At 40.7% G+C, this 26364-nt stretch overlaps 2 protein-coding genes across 5 annotated transcripts in view; one reads left to right on the top strand and one right to left on the bottom strand.

Annotated features, from left to right (window-relative positions):
- The window catches only part of exoc4 (exocyst complex component 4), a 56879-nt gene extending 46285 nt beyond the window's left edge, over nt 1–10594 (bottom strand). The window contains exons 1-8 of the mRNA XM_088366599.1: nt 10477–10594; nt 9886–10075; nt 9632–9826; nt 7681–7874; nt 6841–6950; nt 4936–5036; nt 4697–4851; nt 2925–3105 (exon numbers count right to left, since the gene is read on the bottom strand). Coding sequence (XP_088222725.1) covers nt 2925–3105; nt 4697–4851; nt 4936–5036; nt 6841–6950; nt 7681–7874; nt 9632–9826; nt 9886–10075; nt 10477–10556 — 1206 coding nt within the window. The 5' untranslated portion in view covers nt 10557–10594. The remainder of the gene's footprint in view (nt 1–2924; nt 3106–4696; nt 4852–4935; nt 5037–6840; nt 6951–7680; nt 7875–9631; nt 9827–9885; nt 10076–10476) is intronic.
- A 2607-nt stretch (nt 10595–13201) lies between these two features.
- The window catches only part of chchd3a (coiled-coil-helix-coiled-coil-helix domain containing 3a), a 36297-nt gene continuing 23134 nt past the window's right edge, over nt 13202–26364 (top strand). Inside the window, exons 1-5 of one of the 4 annotated variants that reach the window (XM_088367078.1) lie at nt 13202–13440; nt 14123–14293; nt 14639–14723; nt 19286–19379; nt 25106–25286. In XM_088367078.1, the coding sequence (XP_088223204.1) occupies nt 13360–13440; nt 14123–14293; nt 14639–14723; nt 19286–19379; nt 25106–25286 (612 nt within the window). In that variant the 5' untranslated portion in view covers nt 13202–13359. Of the gene's footprint in view, nt 13441–14122; nt 14399–14638; nt 14724–19285; nt 19380–25105; nt 25287–26364 lie in introns of all 4 variants that reach the window. The other 3 variants (XM_088367075.1, XM_088367077.1, XM_088367076.1) reach the window with 3 other exon arrangements.

Raw genomic sequence — 26364 nt, 5'->3', positions numbered from 1 at the left:
AATTAACCGGACGGCAACGAGAAAGAGACACGCGGTGGGCCGGAGATAAAGTTGAGAAGGAGCAGGTGATTACAGGGCAGGAAATGAATGATGAACACATTGCTGATGAGAGAACTTGAAGGAAAGTCAAGAAAGGGGTCAAGAGGAAGCGGGACAGGTGGCGGTTATTAATTTATTATTTTTCAATTTCCAATGAAAATGCACTATGGCCAGGGCAAATATTAATATTCTATTTACCGTATTTTCCGGACTATAAGGCGCATCGGACGAAAAGGCGCACCTTCAATGAATGGCGCATTTTAAATCTTTGTCCTTATATAAGGCGCACCAGGCTATAAGGCGCAACATCAATGCATCATGGCAGATTTTTAATCCATATCAAATCCTTCACCATTTTATCTTTCTTATTTCAACTTCAGACGCAACAAATTACTTTATAATCATAAAATAATGATCGATAGTCTTTTTGATTCATGATTCATAGTCTTCAGCGGGCCACTTATGATTGATTTCATGACACAATGCTTCGGGCCAGTTTAAATTTAGGAATTTGGTCCATATATAAGGCGCACCGGACTATAAGGCGCACTGTCGGCTTTTGAGAAAATTTTAGGTTTTTAGATGCGCGTTATAGTCCGGAAAATACGGTACATGGCAACAGACTAACTGTTTTGCACTAGTTGCATTGATACGCCCAATGTTTTGTTTGTTGAACCCAAATTTTCAATTGCAATTTACCTAAAAACTAGGATGGTAACGATTCATTGAGAATCAATTTCAACTTTCATTAAATCGTGGATAAATATAGGACTCTCAACCACAAGATGGCCATGGACCGCCCCCGGTGGAAGAAAGCATTATTGAGAAACCAGTCCAACGCAGCGGCAGTCTGGAAAGTTGACTTTAAACCGATGATGATGATTAAATCGTCATTTTCAAGGTCTTTTTCCACAAAGTTACAAAAACGTAACAGAGAAAAAAATGCATGTTAAAACAAAAACATATTTGGTTGTAAAATTAGTCTTTTAAAAAAAAAAAAAAAAAAAAAGATTTTAAAACAATCAAATCAAAATCGGAAACTGAAAATCGAATCGAAGCTTGAGTGAATAATCCCATGATAAAGATATTGTCGATTTTTTTTATGGAGGCCTTCTTGGCAACTTAGAAAATAAAATGTCAAATAAAGTGTTTTTTTTATTTGAACACAGCTCAAATATATTTTCTATTGTCACAGCAGAATGAGTTTGGTAGTCAACAAAACTCTTGTACGGCAAGTGACAGAAAAATCTATCCGATCGGGAGAATAACGTATATATGCGAAGCATACAAACAGCATCAGTGTTTACACGGTCGATCACATCGCAGCGCACGACAACAAGAGATTGTCTGCAAAAACATTCCATATAATTCTTTTTTTTTCCTATCAAGTCTCCAGTGGGATTGTTGTGGCAGATGCCGGGCGGGGCGATCGGATGTGATGAAGAGGAGCAGTTGTCAGCGCGCTCGGGCAAAAACGTAAATACGAGGAGAATAAATGTGACACATTGATTAAAATGTTGGACGTGAACAAGGTAGCGACGTTGTTCTTCATATCTAATTAAAAGAGAATGTCTTCCACATGCCCTTGCTGGCAGTTCAATTTGCCTCGTTTTCACTCGGCTGATATGCATATTTGGAGCAAAGACGTTCTTGTATTAATTTTTCTCTACACATTAAAACAAACGTACCTCCTGTTGATTTAATTCACCGCAGTTAAATAATCATTTAACGACGAGAGATATGAATGGGAACAAAATCAAACGTGATCAGGAAACGAGATTAGGAAGTAACGACGGAGCGTTGTGACGGGTATAAATAGGTGCAATGTGTCAAAAAGATATCCTGGAAGAAAAGGAAAATCACAGTGGGGAGAAAGAGAGGATTTATCAAAGCGGAGTCCACATCTAAGAAGCTCGCTCTTGATGCTGCTGTGTGATCTCCAAAAAAGCAGACAACTTTGAAGAGCAGCTAAAGAGTTGAAAAGGCCTGAATGCAAATTGAATCCAAACTGCGAGCAGAGATGAACAAACGGTGACTCGGGTACATTTTTCACAACAACTACTCAAAATGTTGGCTGAGGTGCCCCAAAAAAAAAAAAAAAAGCAAAATAGGTCACCAAGCCATCTAGTGTACAATGGGTGTAAAAAGTCTACACATCCTTGTGCAAATGCCAGGTGTTTTGCGAAACAACAATGCAACCTATTAGTGTGAACTTTGACCTTCAAAACTCAATTGAAAACAAAAAATGAGGAAAAGTAAAAAAAAAAAACAACTGCAACAATAAAACTCCAAAACTGAAATCAATAAAAGTGTGTCATAGGTATTCCAAAAGTCCTCCTTATCAAGACCCGCGAAAATCGCAATTCACCATCACAACAACCACAACTGCATCCTGTTGTGAGATAAGATCCATCACGGCGTCCAATAAAATTCTACAGAGGCACTAAAAAAGCAGAACTAATTTTAATTCCCACTCTATGCCGCTCGGTGATTGTCGGCAGTGATGAGATTAAAGAGGAAATTAAAGACATGCGCGCGACGTGTTGGGAAATTGAGATACTCCTGTGACAACGCAAACAAGGAAGGGACAAAATAATCAACAGCAAGTGGAGAGATTGACAGTTCTTTTTTTATATTTGTAGCTTGTTTACTGGAGAGAAAAAAAACTACTCATAATAAAACAGCGAAAGGATGGTATCGACCGTCGCTGTGACTACTCGATACTTTTAACTAAGTATCGAATACTCGCTCATCCCTAATGAGAAGATTAACAACAGGTATCGGAATGAAGATTATATAGAATCGGTAAGACTCATGATAGGTCAACCCGCTAAGACGTAATAAATAAAAAATGTAATTTTAACTTTCTTGAACTTAATTCTGACCTGCAGCACAGTCTGGATCTTGGCAGAAACGTCGGCCTGCTCGTACAGCTTGATGCCCTCCTCGTAGGCGCTGCTCGGGCACTGTACGGCGATGCGCTGCAGGTGGGCCAACACCACGCTGTGCGCCTGCCACACTGCCTTGAACTTGTCAAAAAGGAGCTCCAGCAGCTCGAGCAGAAGACTGTGGAGGGGGCAACAAAGAGCACCAGGAAAGAAGTTTCTTGAGTCATTAACTCGTTAACTGCCAACACAGTTAAAAATGGAACTTTGACGTCTGTAGCTGTCAATGGTAGTGAATGAGTTAAAACAAATCCGCCAGTTTGGTCCATTCGAATAACGTTTCTAATTTGGATTAATTGATTTATCTACTGAACATTTACAGTCCATACTATTTCTTTTTCATGTCTACAGTATTTAACATAATGGGAAATTTAAAGTCCATTTTAGTAGTCAATAACTTAAAAATGCTACGTTTAGCATTTAGCTTAGAAGTACAATCGAATATATTTGCGAGTACGTTCGAACGTATTTGTGAGTACGTACGAGTGTATTTACGACTTTGTTCAAACATATTGACCAGTCAAAAATTGTAGCAATACATTTGAACGTAATCGCGAGTACCTAAAAAAAATTAACTTCACATTAGCAGTTGCACGCGTCCTTGAATCTGACCTACTAAACAGGAAGTAGCCACAAGTGCTAATGCTTTCAAACACACTTTTTGCTTTCACTGCAAGGACAAGACATTCAAAGACAATCCAGGGGGGGGCACAGGTTACATTACTTTAAAAATAGTGCAAATAGGAGCTCTGAGCTTGTGCCCAAATAACTAAAAACACTAAAATGTATGAATTGGATTATTTTTCTAGTCCAGTGTTGTGTGCCATTGCGTCAACAAATTAAAGAATTCTTCACGTGATCATGACAATCACACTCAATGGTCCAATTGTCTATTTTAACTAATACCTTGGGATCTGAACCAAGTATCTCTGTAATAGCTGTAAAACAGAGAGTGCAATAACAACGCCATTGTTCCCCACGACGAGTGGTACACCGGATGGAGTTTCCATGGCAACCTGACTTGACTTTAAATGGAAGAGAGCGTGTGGAGGAATTGGAATGCGCTTGCAGACAAAGCGGCGCACGTGCAAACGCGGTGTTAAGCACTCACACACTCGCAGACCGACGGGGGCGGCCTAATGCATTGCGAGGTCGGATGGGATCGAGCAGAAAACAAGAAGAGTCGGAGGCAGACGGGCCCGCTGGAGAGCAACCTTGACAGGAGGTGAGACGCTGCTCTTTAGCGGTCCGGGATCACTGGACTGAGACCTGCGGTAGGCCGAGCGAGGAGAAACGTGCGCGCTTTTAAGATGTCGTCCGTTAGCGCAGGTGGGAGATTGGATGGGTTGTGTTAAACTGTGAATTGTCAAGGTTTAAAGTAGTTGTTGGCAAGCTTCATGACAGGTAGGACTTCAACGATGGCCTTTTGCGTTGTTTCACACTTGGACGAGCGTCTGACTGATTCGGAAATATCGGACGCAAAAGCAATCATGTAGCATTGATGTCACACAAACAATGCCACTGAGGGATTTTTTTTTTTTTTTTAACAGTCCAATGAAAAATTGATGCGATTGAGCGCCGAACATCTACAGATGTGCTCCATTTACAATATCAATATTGTTTTTTTGTTGAACCGCAAAAATTATGATTGTCAAGGATTGCCGCAAAAAACACACTGTACAAAATTGACCCAAAAAAAAAAAAAATCGTACCTCGGTTGTGTCTCCTGAGCAAGGTTCTCCCCTCTCTGATAGGCATGGTCTGCAATCTGCGTCGTGGACCTCTTCACTATCTGCTTCAGCTCCGGCTCCAGCCGTTCCATAATCGCTTTAATGGTCTCTGGGATTTTCTTCAGCTTGGCCAGAGCCTGACAGGAGGAACCATGGTGAAAGTTTATTGTAGGTTACAGAGCAATCAAACAGGTCGATCCTGTCATGTTCCTCGCATGTACCTTTATCAGGATGCCCATGAACTTTGCGCTGTTCTCCTCCGGGTCCACCTCGGGGAGGTCTAATTGGTTCGACTCCCGCACGTCTTGTTGAAAGTCACGCACTGGAGGGGAAACCCACGTAGCTTAAGACATGATTATTTTTAAACAGCAAGAAAAGAAAATCCCTACGGTTGCCTTTGATCTCCTGCATAAAAAGATACGAGCCTCTGAGATGAAATTGCGTTCCTATTCGATGTGTTAAATCACAAGAAAGTGGATCTCGAGGCTTTTATATAATAAGAGGGACCCGACAAAACAGAGGAGAAAGCTTCTTAATAACGCAAGACACCAAAGCCGATACATAAAAATAGAATACGACTTCACCAAATTAGCCAGACTTTGATTTTCACGAGATCAGATGGTCCCGAATTTCCCGTCAGAGCATGTTAGGGGGAGTTAATGTTTATGGCAAGTTAATGTACTTTGGGTCGCCTTCGCCTCTTCTCCCCGTTTCAGTCGTAGTTTTTTGTAATAATTATGACAATTACTAGCTGCAAATGAGGTGTTCTAATGCTATTAGGCAAAACGGCGCGCTTAAGCCACTGATGGAGGCGGGCTGCTGCGCCGCGAACCGCAGCTATTAGCGCAGGCACTTTATCGCCTGCGGGCCTGCTAATTGTCGGTTTCTTTGAATAATTTGGACAAATTTGCGGGTGTAGCTTTTACCGCTTTGCCCTGCAGGGGTGACCGTGCCGAATAAAAATGTATTTATTAGCGGGAAATTGTGCGGATGTGAGCTCATGGCCAGCGTGCTGTTTTCTTAGATGGTCACAATGTTTGCCTTTTTTTTTTTTTAAACCAATTATCTCCACAATGTGACTGAGCAGATTGGCTAGATGAACATCCAAAGCCTCTTTCAAGCGACTTTGTCGAAGAAGAAGCCGAAGCTAGTTGCAACAACCTAGCGCCACTTGCCGGTTGTCATGGTGATGAAAACAAAATGAAGCGTAGAAAAAAAAAATCCTGGAAGAATAAACAATGCATAGAACTGCGAGAAAAACAAACATGTTAATAATGAGATGCACAAAATGTTTGTTACTAAAAACTATGCACAGAGAAACTCATAAAAACCCAAGCATGCATGACACAAACTTATTGCTCTCGACATTTTTTTCATTAAATTCTCATTTTTGTTCTTGTGGTTCCGGTTTAAGCGTTACAAATGCTCGCCGCCCACCAACGCTACCAGCGCTACCAGCGCCGCCGTCGCTACCCCCCCTGCTGCGATGACAGCGACGGCGGATGACAAACGACGCAGATAAAGGCGGACAAGATGATTATGATGTCGGCGAGGGAAACGCACACTACGATGGCGGTGGTGGCTGAAGCGTGTTGTGACAAACGTGTGGTGTGAAATGAGGCAAACTTCGCATGTTTTAATAGTGTACTCGGGTTGCTAACGCAAACCCATAATGACATGCAAATGGAGATGCTAATGACGCCATTAGCATTAATATCAGCATGGTCACAAACTGCACTGAGCAGGTCACTTTTTATATCGTGAGAGTGGTCGGGCAGAACGATTAAAGGGGAAGTCAAGTCTAAAATTTTATTACAATATTATGATCTTTGCGCACCTACTTATATGTTATTACATATTAATATTACATTTGTGGAGTTTGAATTAAGCAGCAAAGTCCATCTGAGGGGGCAGCCATTTTGCCATTTGATGTTGACTGAAAATGGAGTCAGGTAACAGCCAATCAAGACTCACCTGCTTTGGGGTTTGGTCAGGTGATATTAGAACAGACAAAATGGCAGCCATTTGGATTTTACTGCTTAATTAAATTCCACAAACTATAACATTATATATTATATTTAGGAAATCAATAGATCAAAAATTGTTCTGCCTAAATGCATATTCACCACTGCTTGATCCCGGCGTGCTGAACTGCGACGAATCCAGAAGCTTCCGTGGGGTGGAAAGGCTGCTGACGTCCAACGCCGGCATGGGAGACGCGTCTTTACCCCCAGACCTAAAGAGCACAAAATGTCTCAAACAGGAAGCGGCGCATTAGCGGCCAAAACAATCCCACCCGGCTGTTAGCCCCCTTGCTAACAGCGTCAATCTATTGTTTAACCCCGCTGCCTTGCATCTGTGTGGGGACTAGCGACTGCCTCCCAATGAGCTACTTATCACACCTTAAGCTGGAGGTGGGAGCAATTTAGGCCCTTTAAAGTCCACCCGGTGTAAACACAGTGCCGGCTGGCTAAGTGGGCGCGGTTGTACGACGGCCGGGTTTGTTGTTAGGGGACACCGGCGCTTGTCACAGACTGACCCTTCGTAATAAATCACTGTATCTCGCTGGCACTGTAATTACTGCGCCCACGCACGCTATGCCTGAAACGCGTAAACAAAACAAAATCGCTGTGCTGCATTACCCCTAATATATTTTACCGCTGTGTATGGAACAGTCGCACTAGTTGGTCATCTGGAGGGCATTCCTTGGGAAAATATATATATTTTTGTGTGTCAGTAATTGGACTGGTGTCCATATAGGAAATAATTGGCAACTGGCACTCTTTTGAACTTATAATGAAAGCACCACTTTGAAAGATACATTTTGACACACAAATAATGTAGGAAGGAAGATGCATTGCTATGATTACGCAATCATATTGTCTGGGGTACTAATGAAACTTTAAAAAGTCCAAACTGCACAAAGTGAACTGATAAAAGTAGAAGAAGAAAATATGGATTATTACCCTAGAAGGCGCGCTGCGTTTTTGTCCTTGTTCTTGTGTCCCAGACGACTGGTGGACTTGATGTAGAGGTGACGATGGAGCTCGTCGATGAGCACCAGGTGGATGTTGAGCTTCTTACTGTGAAGCTCCAGGCGCAGGTCGCCCAGACCCTCCACCTGCAGCAGGGGGCCCTCCAGCGACTCCACGGCCGACACCTGAACAACATGGGGGAGACGTCGGAAGCATTTGATTGTGTTCAGAATCATCTGACTCATCTTAAAATGGCCCAAAAGTATGTTTTGAAACAAAGTTGATAAAGAACTAGCATACTCAACGATTTATTAACTTGAAATCGATTCAGTGACATTTTAGTTGAAAATTCAACTAGTGTGACTGTGTGTGAAATGACTATTACGACTTACCTCATCTTTTTTTTTAAATTATATATATATATATATATATATATATATATTATATATATATTATATATATATATATATATATTATATATATATTTATTTATTTATTTATTATTAAATTGTACAAATTATTCAGAAAAAAACTTTTATCAGATATACACATCTGGCGGACGGGGGGGTTCAAGCACATTTTAGGGGGAGGCAGTGCCCCGCAGCCCCGCCACTAGCTCCGCCAGTGCTTTCTTCGTCCGTCAACTGTTCATAAAGAAAAAAAAAACTATCTGTAATAAGAAATTAACAATATTTGTATGAGATATTTACAAAAGTGGGAGGAGCCTCATAGTTTTAAATGAATGTATTTATTATCTCTGTATGATTGCGCAAGAATAGCAGACTTGCCCTTTAATAAAAGTTTAGAAAAGTAAAATTCATATCTTGGAAAACAATATATTAAAAAGAAGGAAAAGAAGGCGTTTTTTTTATCCAGCACCACGGGGCTTAGGACCGCCGTTCAGAAGAGGAGAGAACACAGCCTGAATTCTAATTGACAACCCTTAGAGATAAGCCTCACTCAAACACACACACACACAATTTTATTTGCAGTTAATCCACCTCTTTGGAGGTAAGACCAAGGAAGGAAATTATATCTGTGACTTATGAATATTTGGAAGTCTAGAGGTCTTTTTACCTTCGCGCCGACTCTTTTCTAACATTCCAGATCAATGAAATCAAAGTCCGACTGACTTTGAACTCTCGACTCCTTTTCAAAACGCGTCAAAGCGGCCAACCCGGCGCAGGTTGGAAGGAAGTTCCGCTGCGTTCCGCCGGCGCCAAAGCGGATTTTCACGCTTCTTTTGTGTCCGCCATCGTCCCACTTCTCCCCACCCACCCCTCCCTCCTGTAGATAAGTGTATTCGGGTAGACTAATTATTTCCAAAGTCGAAAGGAAGGATGCGTGGGAGAACAGGAGAAGGGAAAGAGACATCACAGTCTGCTGTGTCAAAATGTGCAACAAACGGAATGCAGGTACACCTGAAAAGCACAAACAGCTTTTAGGTTACAAATTGGTTCTTTGGTGCCATGAGAGGATGTAGGGAATAAACTTTTGAGGCGTGACAAAAATAAACATGTTTGCGTGCGTACAAGTGCAAACAAAAGTCACGAGGGGTTTCAGTTGCTAAAATAAAAAACAAAAACAAACATATAGTATGTAATGATAAAATATTTCCCAATATTTAAAAACATGATTTATATGAAGATTTGCAAAAATGTGCCCAACAATGCTATCCAGGATTTTATCATTATTATTATTATTATTATTATTATTATTATTATTATTATTATTATTATTATTATTATTATAAGGGATGGACAAGGCAGTATCGGTGCTTGGTATCAGTCTCAGTGACTACCTAAGAATTGAACAGTCGTACAGGTATTGGTTTGAAAAAAAGTGGTATTGAACGTCCATAATTATTATTTAATTTCTTAGTAATTCTTAGCCGCTTATTGTCTTTTTTAAAGTTAAAGCCACAGAATTTTCCTCTACTCACCAGCATGTCCGTGGCATGGAGGTAATGCTTACTGGCCATGTAAGCCTCAAGGCGTTGAGGCACCTGCTTGATACTCTCTATCTCATCCAAGAGCTGCAGGACATGCTTGTGCTCGATGCCCTCGATCCACAGCTTCCTCAGCTCGTCCCGCTTGCAGTGGAGCAGCATCTTACAAGACAGGAGGTTCTCCTTCACCTGTGTGTGAGACGGGGACGTTAGCGGCGCCACGGCAATCAACGTGACACCTTTCCTACCTGCTTGATCTTGTTGCGAGAGGTGGTGATGCGTTCCGTGATGCTCTGGTATGTCCGGATGGCGGTGGTGAGCTCGGCGTAGTGCTGGATGATAAGCTGGTCCAGGTCGCGGTCGCATGTCTCAAAGGCCTCCTCAAGACGACCCTTCTCTGTCTCCCTGTCCTGGACGTCATCGCTGCTGGACAAAGTCCTAGATGGATGGAAAGATTTCACATATTCAGACACACAATATTTATATGTCTCAAACGTAATAGTACTCCAAATAAACCATGTAGGATTTTATAACAGAATATGTCAGACAGATATTGTATTATAACGGGATTTAACAGAAGACATAGACAAAATATATAAAATATATAAAAATATATGTACATATAGTTACCATGTAAGACATGTTTTATCCCTCCAATTAAAACAATTGTAAATGTTTCCCATGTAAATTAAAACGAAACATCTATCTGAGCTACACAGGAAGACAATGCTAAAAGAGCTTCAACAAAACATAGCGGACCTTCCATAAGCGCGAGTATCCTTCAAATACATTCCTCAATTTTTTAACTTCATAAGATAAAAATAAGTGACACACAATACCTTATGACAGAGATGAGGAGACCAGAGGGGTCTTTGTTTTTGCTGACAGCTCCCCTGTATCGCCCTGCGTCCGTAGCCATCTTTTTTAGCCGCTACAGCGATAACACCGGAAGCCGGAAGCGCGTGGGATTATGGGAGTTGTAGTTCAAATAGTCATTTCATGTTTGTCACTGTACGGTTTAGAAAAAAAGACAGTATAAATCATAAAAGAAAGAAAAAGTTTTAATTAAAATAAATATAAAATTTTTAAAAATTTGTTTATTTTATATCTGATTAGAAAATGTACTGTAATTTGTGCTTCCATCATGTTAAATCCTTCATCCAGAGACGTGTTTTAATGCAATATTGATTTTCGCAGGAATCTACAGATCACAGTAGGACCCCTCCACCCCCTTTCTTCTTTATTGGAAAGTTCGATCCATATCTCTCTCACGAGAGGGGAAAAAACAGAAAGCCAGTAGAGAAGCAAGTGTTTGTCAGTTTGTTAATAGCCTCTTTCATTTTAAAGCATCCATAGTGGTTAGATTTGGCAGGGCTTTGCTTGGTCTTATCTTTGACAATCTTTGCTGTACCGGTGACAATGGTAGAGGACATTGATTGTGGAGGTGGAGGTGGTCGATTCTTACCAGTCTAGACTGTGATTGATGTGCCGGTGGAATGACGAGATAACATTGTCGCCTATCTTTACGTCTCTTCTCACTTAAGAAATGAGAAGACATTGACAGTTTTTTTCTAAAAAAAGGAAGTCAAGTTCTTGTGGTCCTGGTTTTTGAAGTTCTTATCGCCAAAGCCTTCTGCCCATCAGTCCACGTAATCTCCTGACCTTCTCAATCCCAATAACAGTGGGTCAAGGTCATGCTGTTCAGGTTAATATGTGTTTGGATATAAATAATGTGGTTCTTTGTTGTCTGGAATATTGTCTGCTTTGGCATTAATATTAAATGAGAGATGACCAAAGAACCTTTGCGAGGCGCACGGCAGACTGTTTTTATTAGGTTGTTATTCAGTCGTGTATCTATTATATAAACTCTGTGTTCAGTACAGCCTAAGGCTTTTCAAGGAGCACCCTGGGGCGTTGCTGCATATTCCAGTGAGTCATTATATAATCTGTGATCATAATAGATTCGGCAATGAGGGTCTCCCCCGAGGGAATGTGCTTTGAGTGCAATGCAAGAGAACTCTTTTTTTTTTTCATTACTGATAACAGACAAACAGAAGAATGGCAAACACAATGAAGTTGAGCTTGTTCGTACAACAAAGACAAATGACACATGGAGAAAAATAGCGAGGGAAAATTTGCTTTTCAGATGTGATGCCAAAATAGTAAAGTATAACATATGAAACACATTTAAATGGTTTAAGAATGCAAATATGAGAGGGGTGGAAAAAAACAAAAAGTGTACATTGCTACAAAGAAGTGTTTACTTCAGTGTAAACACTAATAAAGCGTTTCAAATGAGAGTATATTGCATCCACTATTTGGTATAGTTAAAATCACATAATGTGTATCCAACAACCATAAATACTTGAAAATATCTTTATGATCCGATTTATGTAAGTGTAGCCTCAAAACTTTAAGAAACAATTTTTTTGTTCATAATATATTGAGTTTAGACGACAAGAGTTATGAGCTGTCATCCATAATGATAGCTTTTGTGCTCAAGTAAAATCAAATTTTGCGTTATACTTTGATATCTTGCAAGGCAGCTCGACTTTCAGGAACAAACAAAAGCTGTAATTTTTCATTTTGGAGCTGCTATTGTTGTACCTAACACAATCAAATTGTAAAAATGTCCCCAATGTTTATACTCGAGAAATACATTTTTTTAATTATTTTTGAAGACTGTTTTTATATATTTATTTTCAAGCATTGTTTTAGGCAAAGAAATAAACATAGGCAAAGAAATAAACCACCAAAATGAGTCATAATGCAAAGTAAACAACAGATGTGCCTGTGCACTGAGTGGACAAAGATATGCTCCTTGGTGGAAAGTGAAGCTGACAACAATCTGGGCATTTTTCCAAAGCCACAAGCAATATGTTGTGTTGGATGTGAATTACAATAGGTCATCTGTGGCAATACTACGCCTGCTTCTCACCTTCTGTCTGCCCTGTTCCATAATTACCTCACAGTTGCCTGCAATATGTATTTTTTTATTGTTGTCATCACTTATTGTCAGCTCGACAAACTGTCTATTCAATAAAATAAAGAAAATGGGCAGTATATTTCAGCCTGAATAAAATAAAATTATAAAAATAAAATAAAATATTACTGATAAATAATAAAATAAAATTATAATTATATTATGAAACATTATAAAGCTGTTTTCAGCGTGAATAATTTACAGAAATGTATGTCGCAGGTAATGTAAAATAATTTAATACAATATTTTTAACGCATAAAAGTAGCAATAATTATTAAAATAAAATGATAAATAATAAAATAAAATTATAATTATATTATAATACATTATAAAGCTGTTTTCAGCGTGAATAATTTACAGAAATGTATGCCACGCGTAATGCAAAATAATTTAATACAGTACTTTTAACGCATAAAAGAAGCAATAATTATTAAAATAATAGATTTTAAAAATCAAAAACAACGTTTATATTATTAAATATTATTTCTTGAAGAAAGGGCCTGTTTCTTTAAGACTTCCGCCCCATCCATGACAAAAACAACCAATAGAAATTCTTAATGCAGAGACATCAACGAATCACAATTGATTTTCTTGCCTACGTCCAACTGGGGAAGCCGGAACAACAACGTGCGGGCTTTTGCAATTCCAATTGCTTCTAAACTCTGCTAAGACTAAACTCGACGTTAGTGTTTATTAGTGCATGTAGATATTTAATATATTCGATCGCTGCGGTGTGAGAATGGGAGCCAACAACAGTACCCGCCGCGTGTCATTTGAGTCGGACGAGAACGAGAATGTAACAGTGGTGAAGGGCATCAGGGTGGGTTGACAGCAGCACACTTGCATGTTGCACTCTGGCACAAAACGTCAATAAAACGTGACGTGATCCGTGATTGTTTTTGTAATATAAGTGCGATGCAATAATGAAGTCTTAATATTTTGCTGTTATTGCTTGGGATTGATGTTGTCAAATCGATCACTATTCTTTTCAAACAAACTCGTCCTCAAATACTTCTAGCTACATAAAGTTTCTCAAAACAATTGTGTAAACAATAACTTTCCTCTTTTCATGCATGAATGTGTTAAAGTAAGTTGTGTGGCCATATAAAAGTCATTGGAATGTTGACGTTGATGTCACAGACCACGTGGGAATGAATGAATGACGCAAAGCACGTTACGTCATGTATAAGGTGCAAAATTGTTTTAGTAAAGTGAAGCATCTGTGCTTTTGTGGAAGTAGCATTACATACTTTTGCACCAACCATGCAACCACAAAGTTTACCGAACAGAAGTTGCTCAATCAAAGCAGAGGCTTCTAAAGTTTGCGTGTGCGGTAAATATAGATGGAGCCGCTTCAAGTCAATTAGAAAGGACTTTAAGAGTTGGCAGGAGTCACTTCCAAATCCCGTTTATGTCATTGCTGTGCTTCCTTAAATAAGACCATTGAGATTGTTCTTTGGTAAAAGAACTGTTTAATAATTCTATTGAATGTTTCTTTTCAGCTCTCGGAAAACGTCATCAACCGAATGCGAGAACCTTCCATGGCCTCTCGTCTCCAGCCTCCTCCTCCACCTCCTCCTCCTCCTCCTCCATTGGAGCCCATCCCCTCCTTTCCTCCTCCGCCAGACACCGTAGCACCTCCTCCTCCACCTCCTCCTCCTCAACCCGAGCAGGTAGAAGCACCCACAGTCATTGACATGGTGCTGCCCTCCTCTTTGCCTGCAGTTGTGCCTCCTGCTTTTGAACCGACCCCTGCTCCTGCGCCTGTTGTCGAGCTGGTAACTACACCCTTCCCTTCTCCTCCTGATCCGCCTGTTTCTGCTCCGTTCCCTGCTACTGTAACCCCGCTAAGTGAACCCCGCTCCTCACCTGCCCTCCCGTGTCCTGACTCGAACCTCCTTCCGACCCTTCCTCTTTCTGAGGCTGTCACTGCTCTGCCAACAACTTCTCCACAGCCTCAAGTGATCACACCTCCTCCTCCCCCTCCTCCTCCTCCCCCTCCTCCTCCTCCTCAACAGGTTGTGGAGTCAGAATCTTCTGCCCCAGAGGTCACTCCCGTAGCACCACCACCACCACCACCTCCTCCTCCTGTTGCACCAGCAAGTAAGTTTCCTAACATAACGCCGCCATTTTTAAATCTGTGTCACTTTATTAAGTACTACATTGTTGTATGTTCTCTCAGAGGTGGGCAGACAAACTTGTCATCATTTCACCAAATCAAAAGTTAATACACGCGTTATAAAAGTAGAATCATTTTCGATAATGACTCATTTCATTCTGCCTCCTCGTTAAGTTAATTAGAGGTTCTACGAAGATGAAGTGTCCAGGGGATTAATTTTATGTGCGGCTACATTTTGAATTTTAATCATGTTTATTGTGTGGGTGTTTACTTTAGGCTACCCAACGTTGTTTTTTTTTTTGGTCTTCTTAATTAGTCTCCATTGTTGTTATTCATTGTCAGCCTCCAATTGCTAATAAAATGATAAATTCTTTCCCCCGAGTCATGTTAATAAATTAGTAGCTCATTACAGCTGATCAAGGCGGCCATTTTTGCTGTCATTACCTGCATAATAATTATTCCAACAAGGTGTAATCTGACTGCTTACAAAGCTTCTCGCTCTAAAAGTAAAGTTGCGCAGTCATTTTGCTTTCCCGAGGACATTTGAATGTTGCTCATTACGCACGCACTGACAGGCGTGTGGGTGCGGAGTGGGCGTCCGGCGGACCCACCCTCCCCCCTCCTCCCCGTCCTTTACCGTGCTCAATCAGCGTGCTAATTAAAAAAGGCCAACTTGTGCCACGCCACAGTGACTCCAGTGATTAAAACGACACCTCTGCAGTTTGGCACAATAAGCCAGCATGCTTGCGGTGGAGTGAAATGCGTATGCGCAGTTTTAGTTTTGCCCTTCGTTGACACCGAATTTCATCCGAGCCACTCGGCCGTTTGTTGAGCGCGTAATATTCACAATCAGACATTTTAATTTACTCTCTTATATTCAACAAAAGATCCTTTTTTTCCCGGCGACTATCCGGTTAAAGCGTCCCTCCATTGTTTGCGCTAATTGCTTTTCAGATTCAAAGATAAACAATAGCGTGCTTTGTTTTTGAAACGCGTCTGGTGCGTTCGGTGAGGCGGCGACAGCTCAACGGTGGATTACAATAAAAGGTTTTACACTCTTGGGTTGCGCATTTTTAAAAAGAAAATTACCATGGTTTGAGGGACACCCTTTGACACTGTAGATAATACAATTTGAAATAAATAAATGTTATCAAGGATTGAAGCATGCTCTATGGCACCGTAGATAATAAAATTAAAAGGAAATGAAATGAAAAAAATCACTATTGAGGCGCGCACCTTGACCCTTGAGAGTAGTTCCTCAAAGGTTTTGCATCGAGTGTCACCTCAAAATATACTTTGCGCTCCAAGTACCATCATCATGGCCAACATTAAAATACATCATTTGTTCCTAGATGAAAGATTATACGTACCATTGTAAACTGCGTTATTATGCACTGTTACTCTAACACTTCACATTACCACTTTACTTAAATATCGGAATTAAATGCAAGCCAGACCCTCAATAACAATAGTTTTAATAGTCAAAAATAAAAAAACTCAAATGCCTCTTTCAAATAAGTTATATCAATTCTTATAAATTGAAAAAATGCTGTAAGACTCTGCCCATCAAATGCTAAGAATGAAAATTGACCCTCAATAACAATAGTTTTAAGTGCACTCAAAAAACCCTCCAATACCCCATCAGAGTTTATTTTGTTAAAATCTTGTTGAAAAAGTGATGTAACTCCAGGAATGATCACTGAGAGCCAAACTCACAATAACAATAGTTTTAAGAGACAAAATGGGCTTGAATAATTGAAAATCTCTGAGTTAGTATTGTTAAAAAAAAAAGGTCCACTCACCAAACAACAAATGAAAATTGACAGCCAAAAAGAGGCAAAAACAAAAACAAATGACCTCAAATGTACCTTTAAAATAAATCTCTATTGTTCAATAAATTAATCTTATTAAAAAATGTTTATATTGAGAGCCCTTCCCCAAAATAAACAGGAGAAAATAGAAAATAATAGCTCAAATAACCACTTTCAAATAAGTCAAAACAATTCTGGAAGTTAAAGTCTTGTTAAGAAAAATTGCCCTAAGCCTTGTGTCAGAACGTGTCCGGATTCCGTTCAGGTGAAGAACCTCTCGACACCTTTTCTGTCCACCGTGCTGTAAATATTCATGTGACACGCACACCACATTGAACTAATAGCCGTTTTTGACACTGTTCTGCCTTGCTCAAATGTACTAAGGTGAAGTGTAGAACGTGTGAAATTCGCCGCTTCTTTTCCTCTTGACGTTTCTTGTTATCTCGCGGAAGCCCGAGCTGTCAGTTAAGATGATTCGGAATGATGAAGAAAAAAAAAACTGAAACAGCACCTGTATGCTTCAGGGTAGATTTTATTTTCTATTTTTAATACTTACTGTGATTTGAGCGTGGCGAAAGGTGTGCGGCAACTCCACCATAGAATCGTGAGGAAGTGTTAATGTTACAGATTATGCCCACCACGCAGGTCCCGGGGTTAATGAAAGCCCTGATGAGAAATGCAATTTGCCTTCATCTATTATCTCCACCAGCAATTCTGGCCAACTATTTTTTCACACCCTTTCTTATGCCAGCTTTTGATGGTGAGTGACGACGATGAATTTTTAATCCTTTTTTTACTTGAAAGTCGAGTACAGGTGTCACTCACATATACCCGCGCTAACAAAATAGCACACCAGTACATTGTGATTTTCTAGGGAGGCCATCACTTGAGAATGTAGACACTTTTGTTTTTTGAATGATTTAGAATCAGTTTCAAATTGTGTTATCAGTTTTCTTTCTTTTAGTTTTTTTCGTCAATTATTGATTGATTGTTATGAGACATCATTAACATGAGCATTTTCTCAACTCATTCACTGCCATTGACGGCTATAGACGTATTCATTTTAACTGCGCTAGTAGTGAATGAGTTAAGAAACACTAGATGAATATTGGTAATTATTTTTAAAAACTTGAAAGGTAGGGAAGGACTTCTTCCGATATCAGACATCAGTAACAGGTTGAAAACGGCCTTGTTTCGAGGTATTGAGTTTTCGCTGCCGATACTAGTCACCGATACCAGTCACTGTTGCCCCCTTGCGGACATTTCAGGTGTCACCATCGCACTGATTTTAAACTATCAAACCAACATGAAAGGTCTGAATTGATTGAAATTGAATTGAATATATTTTTAATTTAAATCAATATTATTTACATTTATTTTTAATATTTTTTATTGTTATGATTTAATATGTTATTTAATTTAGTTTTTTAAAAATTTGGTTTGTAGACCTCACGTCCCCGGGAGCCTTATATTTCTAAGATTTACCCTGTAAATGATGCGTGGCTGATCCTGATAGAGTTGTAATGTTGTTGATCAATGATGCCTTTTTCTGTTGTCAAACACGACGGCTGAGGCATGAAGGATGTTTCCCCGCCGGCATCTCCGCCTGATCCGCGCTACCTCTTTATTGTACCGAGCGGATCATATTTTCCGCTCTCGTTAGCCTCCGCTTTACGGCGCGAGAGAAAGTTTACCGTCGAAGCTTTGTCGTGCTTAAGCAGGTAAGTTGAATTGTTAAGCGAGAGGTAGGGGAGGTGTTAAAGCTGCTGGAAAAGGTGTGCGAGAATTTTATATGAAGGTCGTGGGAGAGATAAATGCTAATGAGGAAAAAAATAGAAGTGTTAATCTGCATTCTGCATCATGCCTCCAAACTGAATTAATTCTTTGAGCAAATATCCACGTACAGTATATTTGAGGCCCACTGAATTTTGTTTTTACTTTGCAGTCTGTAAAAAAAAAAAAAAAATCTGAAAATTAATCCGTAATCAAAGTGTATTTTTTGCTACCAAAAATTGAAACCGTCTTAAAAAAAAATCCGTATCGGTCTGACCCTCAGTTAAATTCTTACTTCTATTCTTGTGTTAATTGAGTAGGATTTGTCCAAAAATAACAAAAATTTGAAATTTATTGAATAATAGTTGCGACAATCAAGAAACCCAAACTTTCTGTGTCCTGAAAGTCCTACAATTATGTATTGCCCGCATGTTTCTATTATTGCTATTCAATTTGCCTTTATGACATTTTCAAAAAAGACCATATTAACATTTTCCATCTTGAAGGAAATTGTCTTTATGCAAGCGTGTGATTGCGTGTCCTGTGACCGCCCCCGCTGTTATTTCATTTTACCAGGTAATAATAGCCTCGGACAATAGGGATTATCCCATCTAACTAATGCAGTGTGAGTGTAATCTCCACTCACGCAGACACACACCGTGCAAGGCCATCGTGTGGTATCGTGTCTTCCAAGCACGTTTTGGCCCGGTCGCTGGCTGCCATCTTTACGTTCATGCTTAATTACCTGCCAAGATAGAGCGGCGAGGACACAAGAGGCGTCCACGTGTGATGTCCCTGACATGAATATAGCTAGTTAAGGTTGCAGGAATGTGGACGCAGATGTCGTCCGTATCTGCGTTTTGCGAGGCGCCCTGAAATCTACAAGGTCTTTGCCAGTGTCCTTAACACTTCAGTTGCGTTATTGCTGATGCTCCAAACTTTTTTTTTTTTTTTCCGCTCAGTTGATGAAGAAGCCCTGAAGAAAAGAATCAGTGATGAGGTGTACGAAGGCTTGCAGAAGCAGAGGGTCAAGACCGAGCAAGAACTGCAGACTTGGTAAGAACCAAATATGTGCACAGAATAAGGCGGACTCTTTTTTTTTTTTTTAACCGTTTTTTAAATTTTTTTTTATTATTATTATAAGGCACAGTCTCAATGAACAGGTGTATTTTTGGAAATTCCCATATGTAGTTCGCACTGGGTTATAATGGGCACTGGGTTATAAGGCACATTACTTCACATTAACGGAACCAAAGCAGGACAGCAAACGAGTCAAACTTTATTCAAGTTCAATTTGACATCCATACATAAGGCACACCTGACGATTTTTGAGAAAATTATAAGAGCGCCTTATAGTTCGAAAAATACGGTAAATCCAATACTTAGTAGTAGTTGCGACTGTAGTTGTTTACCAAAATATTAGGAACATCCTCGGTGTGATCGGTTTTGCACCGGTGTCGATCCATACTCGTCGAAGGATTTTATCCGGATATTTTCCGCCGTTTCCTCACTTTCATTAATAGTCATAAAGGTCGGCATCCGTCTCCTTCCGATTCCCACCGCGTATTCAATCCGTCTCCCTTCCCAAAGCGCATCAGCACTTCTCGCCGTCTTCTCCGGATCAATTAATCATGCCTGCGAAAGGAAGGTGCTAAACCTCAGGTAATTTCCTGGATGTAGAGTCGGGCGATCCATTAGCCCAGCTAAAGATGGAGATGCGCAGAACGGATTCTGTTTGTGGGTAAAGGAACAATAATGATGGCGCCCCAGAAAAACACAAGCTCTCTTGATTCGGGAGGAGGTAGTGCGAGATTATTGATTTACCTCCTTCAGGAGAAAATGGGTATTTTTCTCGTGGTTTTTTTTTTCAGTTCTCTTTTTATTTTACATGTAACTGCTTCCTGCAGCTCATTTATTGACATCCGTTCAAAAGGAGTAAGTGCCTCACAATTGCTCTCTCCTTGCAATTAATGGACATCATGACAGCTTTCAAGCCCTCGCTTCTCGGGCGAGGAAAGTGGAAAATGCAGCCATAAACAAGCAATCATCAACTGCAATTGTATGTATCTGTGGGTGGTTTTTTTTTATTTTGTTTTTTTCGGTCTGTCAATTGACTTTTAAGCCACTCATGCTCTGGACTGAAATTAGTCCGCAGTTCTTGAGGAAAAAAAATCACTGAACAAGTCTGTCTATGTAACAGCATGCTAAAAATCATGATTCGGTATATACAGTATTAAAATTTGGTTTGGGACACGGTTCGGTTTGGGTTCAGTTGACAAACGTTTTAAAAAAAAACTGTAAACTAGAACAGATGTGAAACCTGCGTGATACCGGTTCAAATCAGATAAACGCACAGTTCCTCAGAGTTTGGTCCTTGAGGGCTGGTATCTTGGGGATTTCAGATAACTCCCTCCTCCAACTCACCTGATTCAAATGATCAGGATCGAAGGGATACATTTAATCCAAGCAGGTTACCGGCCCTCGAGGACCCGTATAGAGACTGAATGACTGTATTCCATTTACGGAATAAGTAGCCTGTGGCCAGAGCACAAGCCGGCTACATTTCCTGCCCTCGTACCTTATATGATCCCAGTGGGAACTCGGTACACCTCTGTACCATCCAAAAAAATCCCTTAACAATTATTGTTGGACCCCAATAAATATTTCTGGAAGCAAGCTGTTCAGTGTGTTGCCTTAAGACATTTCCGGGAGTAGAAGATCAAACCTGGCTCATTTTTGATAAAGGTAGTACTTTGAGCTCTACACTGAAGTCTAGAACAGAGGTCTCCAACCACCGGGCCGTGGACCGGTACCGGGCCCCACAGAAAATATATATAAATAAATGTAGCGTCTACAAAGAAAACTAAAAAAAACTATGGTAGTCTGCAAGGGACAAAAAGCTAAACAACCCCAGGCCAAACATGACACTAGCTCACCATCTCCTTTATATTTGTTTTTATGCCAGTCGTATTATTTTATTTCGTCGTATTTACCCCCCCACCTTTAAAGGCCGGTATGTGAAAATATTTCTGACACGCAAAAGCAATCTAAATTAAGTCAAACCAAAGTTTTAAATAAGGTTAAAACAGAGTAGCAAAAAAGTTAGCTCCACTCCCCTATTGAGTCAAACTGGGATCAAGTAAATTTAGAGGCAAAAGTCTTTATTTGTTCTGCGGAGCTTTCAAGCCATAAATGAAGTCCTGAGATCTGCTTTTCGCACAGCACGCTCTAGCAAGGAGGCGAAGTTTAGGGCTGAGCGAGGAGTCAATTTAGATGTGGTTCTTAACTCATTTGTTTGCAAGGAGCTGCAGCTGGAGGGTACAGATTTGCCCGTGACTCATCGAAGTGGAACACCTCCAAAGAAATAGGAGGAGGCGGACAGAAGTGCTGTCGCACTTACATCAAACTGTCCTTTTGTCAACAATTCATCCCGACTTCTATGTGGACATTGTTTCAAACAAAGCAATCAAACCCAACGTGGTCTTTATTACATTTTCCTGCGATAGCCTCTTGTGAGGTTTACACACCACTTTGCATATTCAAGCAGGCCAGATAAGCTGACCATATGTTTCTGATTTACCACAGTCATACTTCCCAAGACCATCGCAGTTATCTTTTTAGATTTGTGGCCGGGAGAATACAAAACAGCTTTTATGTGGCAACATTTCTAAATTAATCAGCTCCGTTCATTGTCCCCGCTTAATTTTAAACTCCCTTTTTACAGTCAGGTGTGCCGTGTTTATGTGCCAGCGCATACGTGTTGGAGAGAGCGCATCGGGGCCATCAAATATTCATGGCCAGCATTCAGCAACATTATTCCCAACATCAATATTGCATAGAGCCTCTAAATGCCTTTGTTTCAGGGTGCTTTTGCTGGACTCCGTTTTGCCTTGTGGAGTGTTGTGATGAATTTCATGTAAGCTTACATATTTTGGAAGACAGAAGGAATATGATAGAAATAGAAGATAGAACTGTGAAAATTAATCGTTTAATCAGCGACTATTTTAATAATCAAATAGTGAGCCATTTCTTTTTGCCTTAGAATGGTAGAAATCCTCTTATGTCAGCCCCTTGACCACAATTACTGTTCATTCATAAAAACAGATTATCTTTTGTGTTGAATCAAAACAAGACGGCTATTTACTACGGAAAACAATAACCTCACCAGGAATTTAATTAGTTTTAGAAGGTTTGGTGAGTATAACGTTAATCCCTCTTGCGTGCTATTTTTTAATTGTTATTTACTTGTTTTTATCACTAAACTATACCTAATAAATGGGGGGGAAATTGTTTTGTAATGCACTTTGATGCCAAATGAAATTTGATCCGAATATTCAATTAATTGATGGAATAAGTGAGAGACTAATCGATTCTTAAAAATGTTTGAAAGTGACCATACAAAGTAATATGTTTGTTGTTTAGCATGTTTATTTTAAATAGTTTGTGTAAGATCGACAAGAGAAGCCAAAACAATTTCAGAGATCTTAAATTTGTTATGAGTCTCTCTTACAATTTGTCTGCTCTCATGTTGAATGGTAGTCTGTAAAAATGATCAGGTCAAGCTTCACTTCACTTCCAAGCACCGAACTAGGAAATCAAATCAAGTAAAGCCTTTAATCACAAAAGACTCTCAAAAGGTTTTAACAGGCCCACAGTTCACAAAAATCAATGACATCCACTTGAGGAGAAGCGACAGTAAAACAGGCCAAAATCCAGCGAGAGTGATTTAGGCAGGGTTAGAGAGTTGTAGTATAGTCGGAAATAAAAAAAAAAGTCTCCTGGCTGCCACCGCTCTAAACAATTCTTAGCCTCCTTGTTCTCTATGCTACTCCCTCGGAGCCAATCCTAAAACTCATCGCTTGGACCCTTGTTTATGACAACAATGAGTATCGAAGTATTCCATCATCCTGAGCTTGGACACCCATCGGCTTGAACCACCAACTAGTATCTCACCAAACTCCCTGAGAATTAGACGCTATGGAAACACGACTTCCTGTTTGGTGTTGCCCCCTCTTGAGTGCTTACATTCATAACTCAGCATGCATTCAGCCCATAAGAACAAACTGTGCCAAGCAAGCTGTTCACTTGGAACATACATTCCTGATTGAATTCCTGGAAATAAAGTGTCACCCACTTCATTTTGCACACTTCCAGTCCAAGGGCAAACATCAGCCATGTCCTCCAAAATCATTCCATTACATAGAAGGTTTTTTCGATACCCCCCCCCTTTTTTTGGAAGGAAGCATCGTCTTTCTCGCCTCTCTCTTCCCCACCTGGTGTCAATCCTGTACAGCCAAATGAAAAATGTGTCCAATATCCCCGGGAGAGTGCAATAATGGCTGGGAAGCAATAGAGGCAAGGCAGACTGATAGCATCCAGCTAGTGATAGCGGTCTTTGCTTGGCTTAGCACTTGTGAGAAAGTGTGAGAAAACACACTTTGCTTTTGCCAAGCTTTCTTTATTCCATTTATTTCGAACATGGTTTGGTCTATTTATGCCAAACGTTTATCAATGATTGCAGGGGTGCATGACATTTTTTTTTTTTCAACTTTTCGAGTAAAGCCAGCTTTGATTGTGGGGGAAATGGTGAATGTAAAAGGCTATTAGGAACTGTCCCCTGTGTGTGTATGTGAGTGTGTGTTGATGTTTGTGTGAGTGAGTGGGAGTCTGAACCCTATGATGGATGGAGTGTGCTGACGTGTGCGGCCCGGTGGACTGTAGGAGTGGACATGGCTGGCCTCCCTCCATCTCTCTCTCTCCAACTCCTCACTCAGTCTTTGCCGGGCTTCCTCCAGGGCTAAACATGTCAAGTCGCCGCTATTCACTTCTTTCTGTCTTCCTCTCGGCGTTATTTTGGGAGGCTCCCATCACCTTCTGTTCGGCACGCACTCTGACATTTTGTCTGGTAGAGGGACACATGAAGTCATCCGACCTGACCTATATGTCATCGTCATGCAAATTGTGTATCTTATCACTAAGCCCTCAGTGTCCATCTGGCTCCTTCCTAATTTTGTATTTTAATCTATATGTTGGCGTTTATAACGTTTTTTTTGTTTAGAATAGAAATTGATGCAACTATCTAGCAGCTTTCTCACGTCAGCACAACCAAACCATAACGTTTCAGTTTTTACTCGCATTCTCAACAAAACTCTTTAGAAACTATTTTTCAGACAAGTCAGTCTTCACCTGTCTGCAATCTCTCAGGATTCGACTTAAAGTTTAATGGGATCTTCATCGACTTTTCTTTTCACTCTGTCATAATTCGCCCAAGCACTCGCTTTTGTCTTTTTTGTGTTTATTTTACCTCGCCACTTGATTCCTAGCAGAGGAGGCTGTTCAGATGTTTTCAGGGACGTTCCTCCTGTTTTCTAATCAAGCGCACTGTCGCTGCACAGGGAGCGTGTTGCTAGGTAACTAAGAGAGCTCAGTGACGAAGGTTCAAATGGTGGTCTTGTGTCTGCACGGAGCTTAATGCTGCTGTGGAGGCAACAGCGTTTTCCAGTCGCTCAATATTGACAAGCACACTTGAGTGCAAATGATTTGGAAACAGTACAAATTCATTTCAAAACTCAGAGACTCACGTGGATTTTTGCGCATTGGGTTTTTCCTGACGTATTTTGAAAGTGACTATCAGGGTGAATCAGATCCCTAACTGCATTTGTGACATTGTTTAAAATCATTTTGCTGACGTAACTGCAAACATTTCACTGCACTTGAAGAACTTGGTTGCTAAAACATCCCTTTTGGAATGGAAAAACAAATTCATCATCAATCGTCCACAGGCTGGAGGTCGAGAAGTCCCGCGCATCAGCCCAAGCTCAGGCCGAGGCCAAGCGCCACGTAGAGGATGAGGTGTCCCGCATTCTGTCGGCGGAACGTGCCATGGCCGAAGAGAACGTCCAACAGGCGCTCATCAGGGAACGGATCGCCACCGAAGAAGAAAAACTCCGCACTCAGCTCTATGTGAGTACTCGGTAATATTCGGAAATGGACAGGTCGTGCCTTGCTCTCTGATGTCACGGCCTTGAGGTTTTCCTTGTAAACAGTCTGATGCCCATTTAGTGTTTGGGGTTCATAGATTTTCTCAATTTCTTGATGAGAAAGCATTTCTATGTCAATCAGAAAGACGTGTAAATCTTGCTTCCTTTAAAAGCCGTTCAATATTTAATCAGGTGTTTTTATTGCACGCCTGACTGTATTTCCGTGTGTTGTTTAATTGAATGTGAATTGGCCCGTTCTCCACATTCATTGCGGCACAAAACATTTGTCATCGGTCGTAGTTGCTCTCGACTGTGCTATCGATTACTCCCCTTCACCGCCAAACTCATTAAGATACAGGTCACGACGAGCCCCTGCAACCACATGCATTCGTTTCTCTACTTCACGCACAATATGAGCCATGATGTGAACAGTTATGCCTCCCCACGCTCACCTATAATAGCCATAACCTCTGCAGCCGCCGCCCGAGCCAATTACAATTGTAGGCATGCTGGAGCTCTGCCGTGCCGGCAAGAGTTCAAACGGCGTGTCGGATTTAAATTCAGCTCATTGATTCAGGTTCTCATTGCACCTGATTTGTACCACGCCTGTTAGGCGGCAAAAAAAAAAAAAAAACATGTTTATGGAGAACGTTCCACTCAGAGGAACGGAAAACGATATGGAATTGGCCTGCTGCAAAAGAAGACTTACAAAGTTGGAAGTATTGACTTGCCCCAATGTGCATTAGACCGAGAAAACTAGTTTGGGTGATACATTCAGTGGTAGTGCATGTCCTCAAGGCCTTGCCTGCCACCACCAGTCACTCCCCTTCCTCCCTGACAAGTCGACTCCTTCCAACCAGCGAGTCCGGCTCCTCGTAATTGAAACGTCACAGGAGCGCAGGCAGGGTTGCGGCTTGTCAGTCACTCCTGTCGGCTTCCCGCCGTTCTGTTGTTTCGGCGAGTTCCGTGTCAAGGTTCACACGTGTTCTGCCACTCACGCACAGACGTTAATTGGCAGATACACAAATAAACCCCAAGCGTTGCTTTTCAAAATCATAAAT

Source organism: Syngnathus floridae, chromosome 22 (genome assembly GCF_059516105.1).
Source record: "Syngnathus floridae isolate MCC-2025c chromosome 22, RoL_Sflo_1.0, whole genome shotgun sequence".
Classification (NCBI taxonomy): Eukaryota; Metazoa; Chordata; class Actinopteri; order Syngnathiformes; family Syngnathidae; genus Syngnathus; species Syngnathus floridae.
The sequence above is the reverse complement of the archived record's forward strand: the minus strand, read 5'-3'. Positions and strand labels throughout refer to the sequence as shown.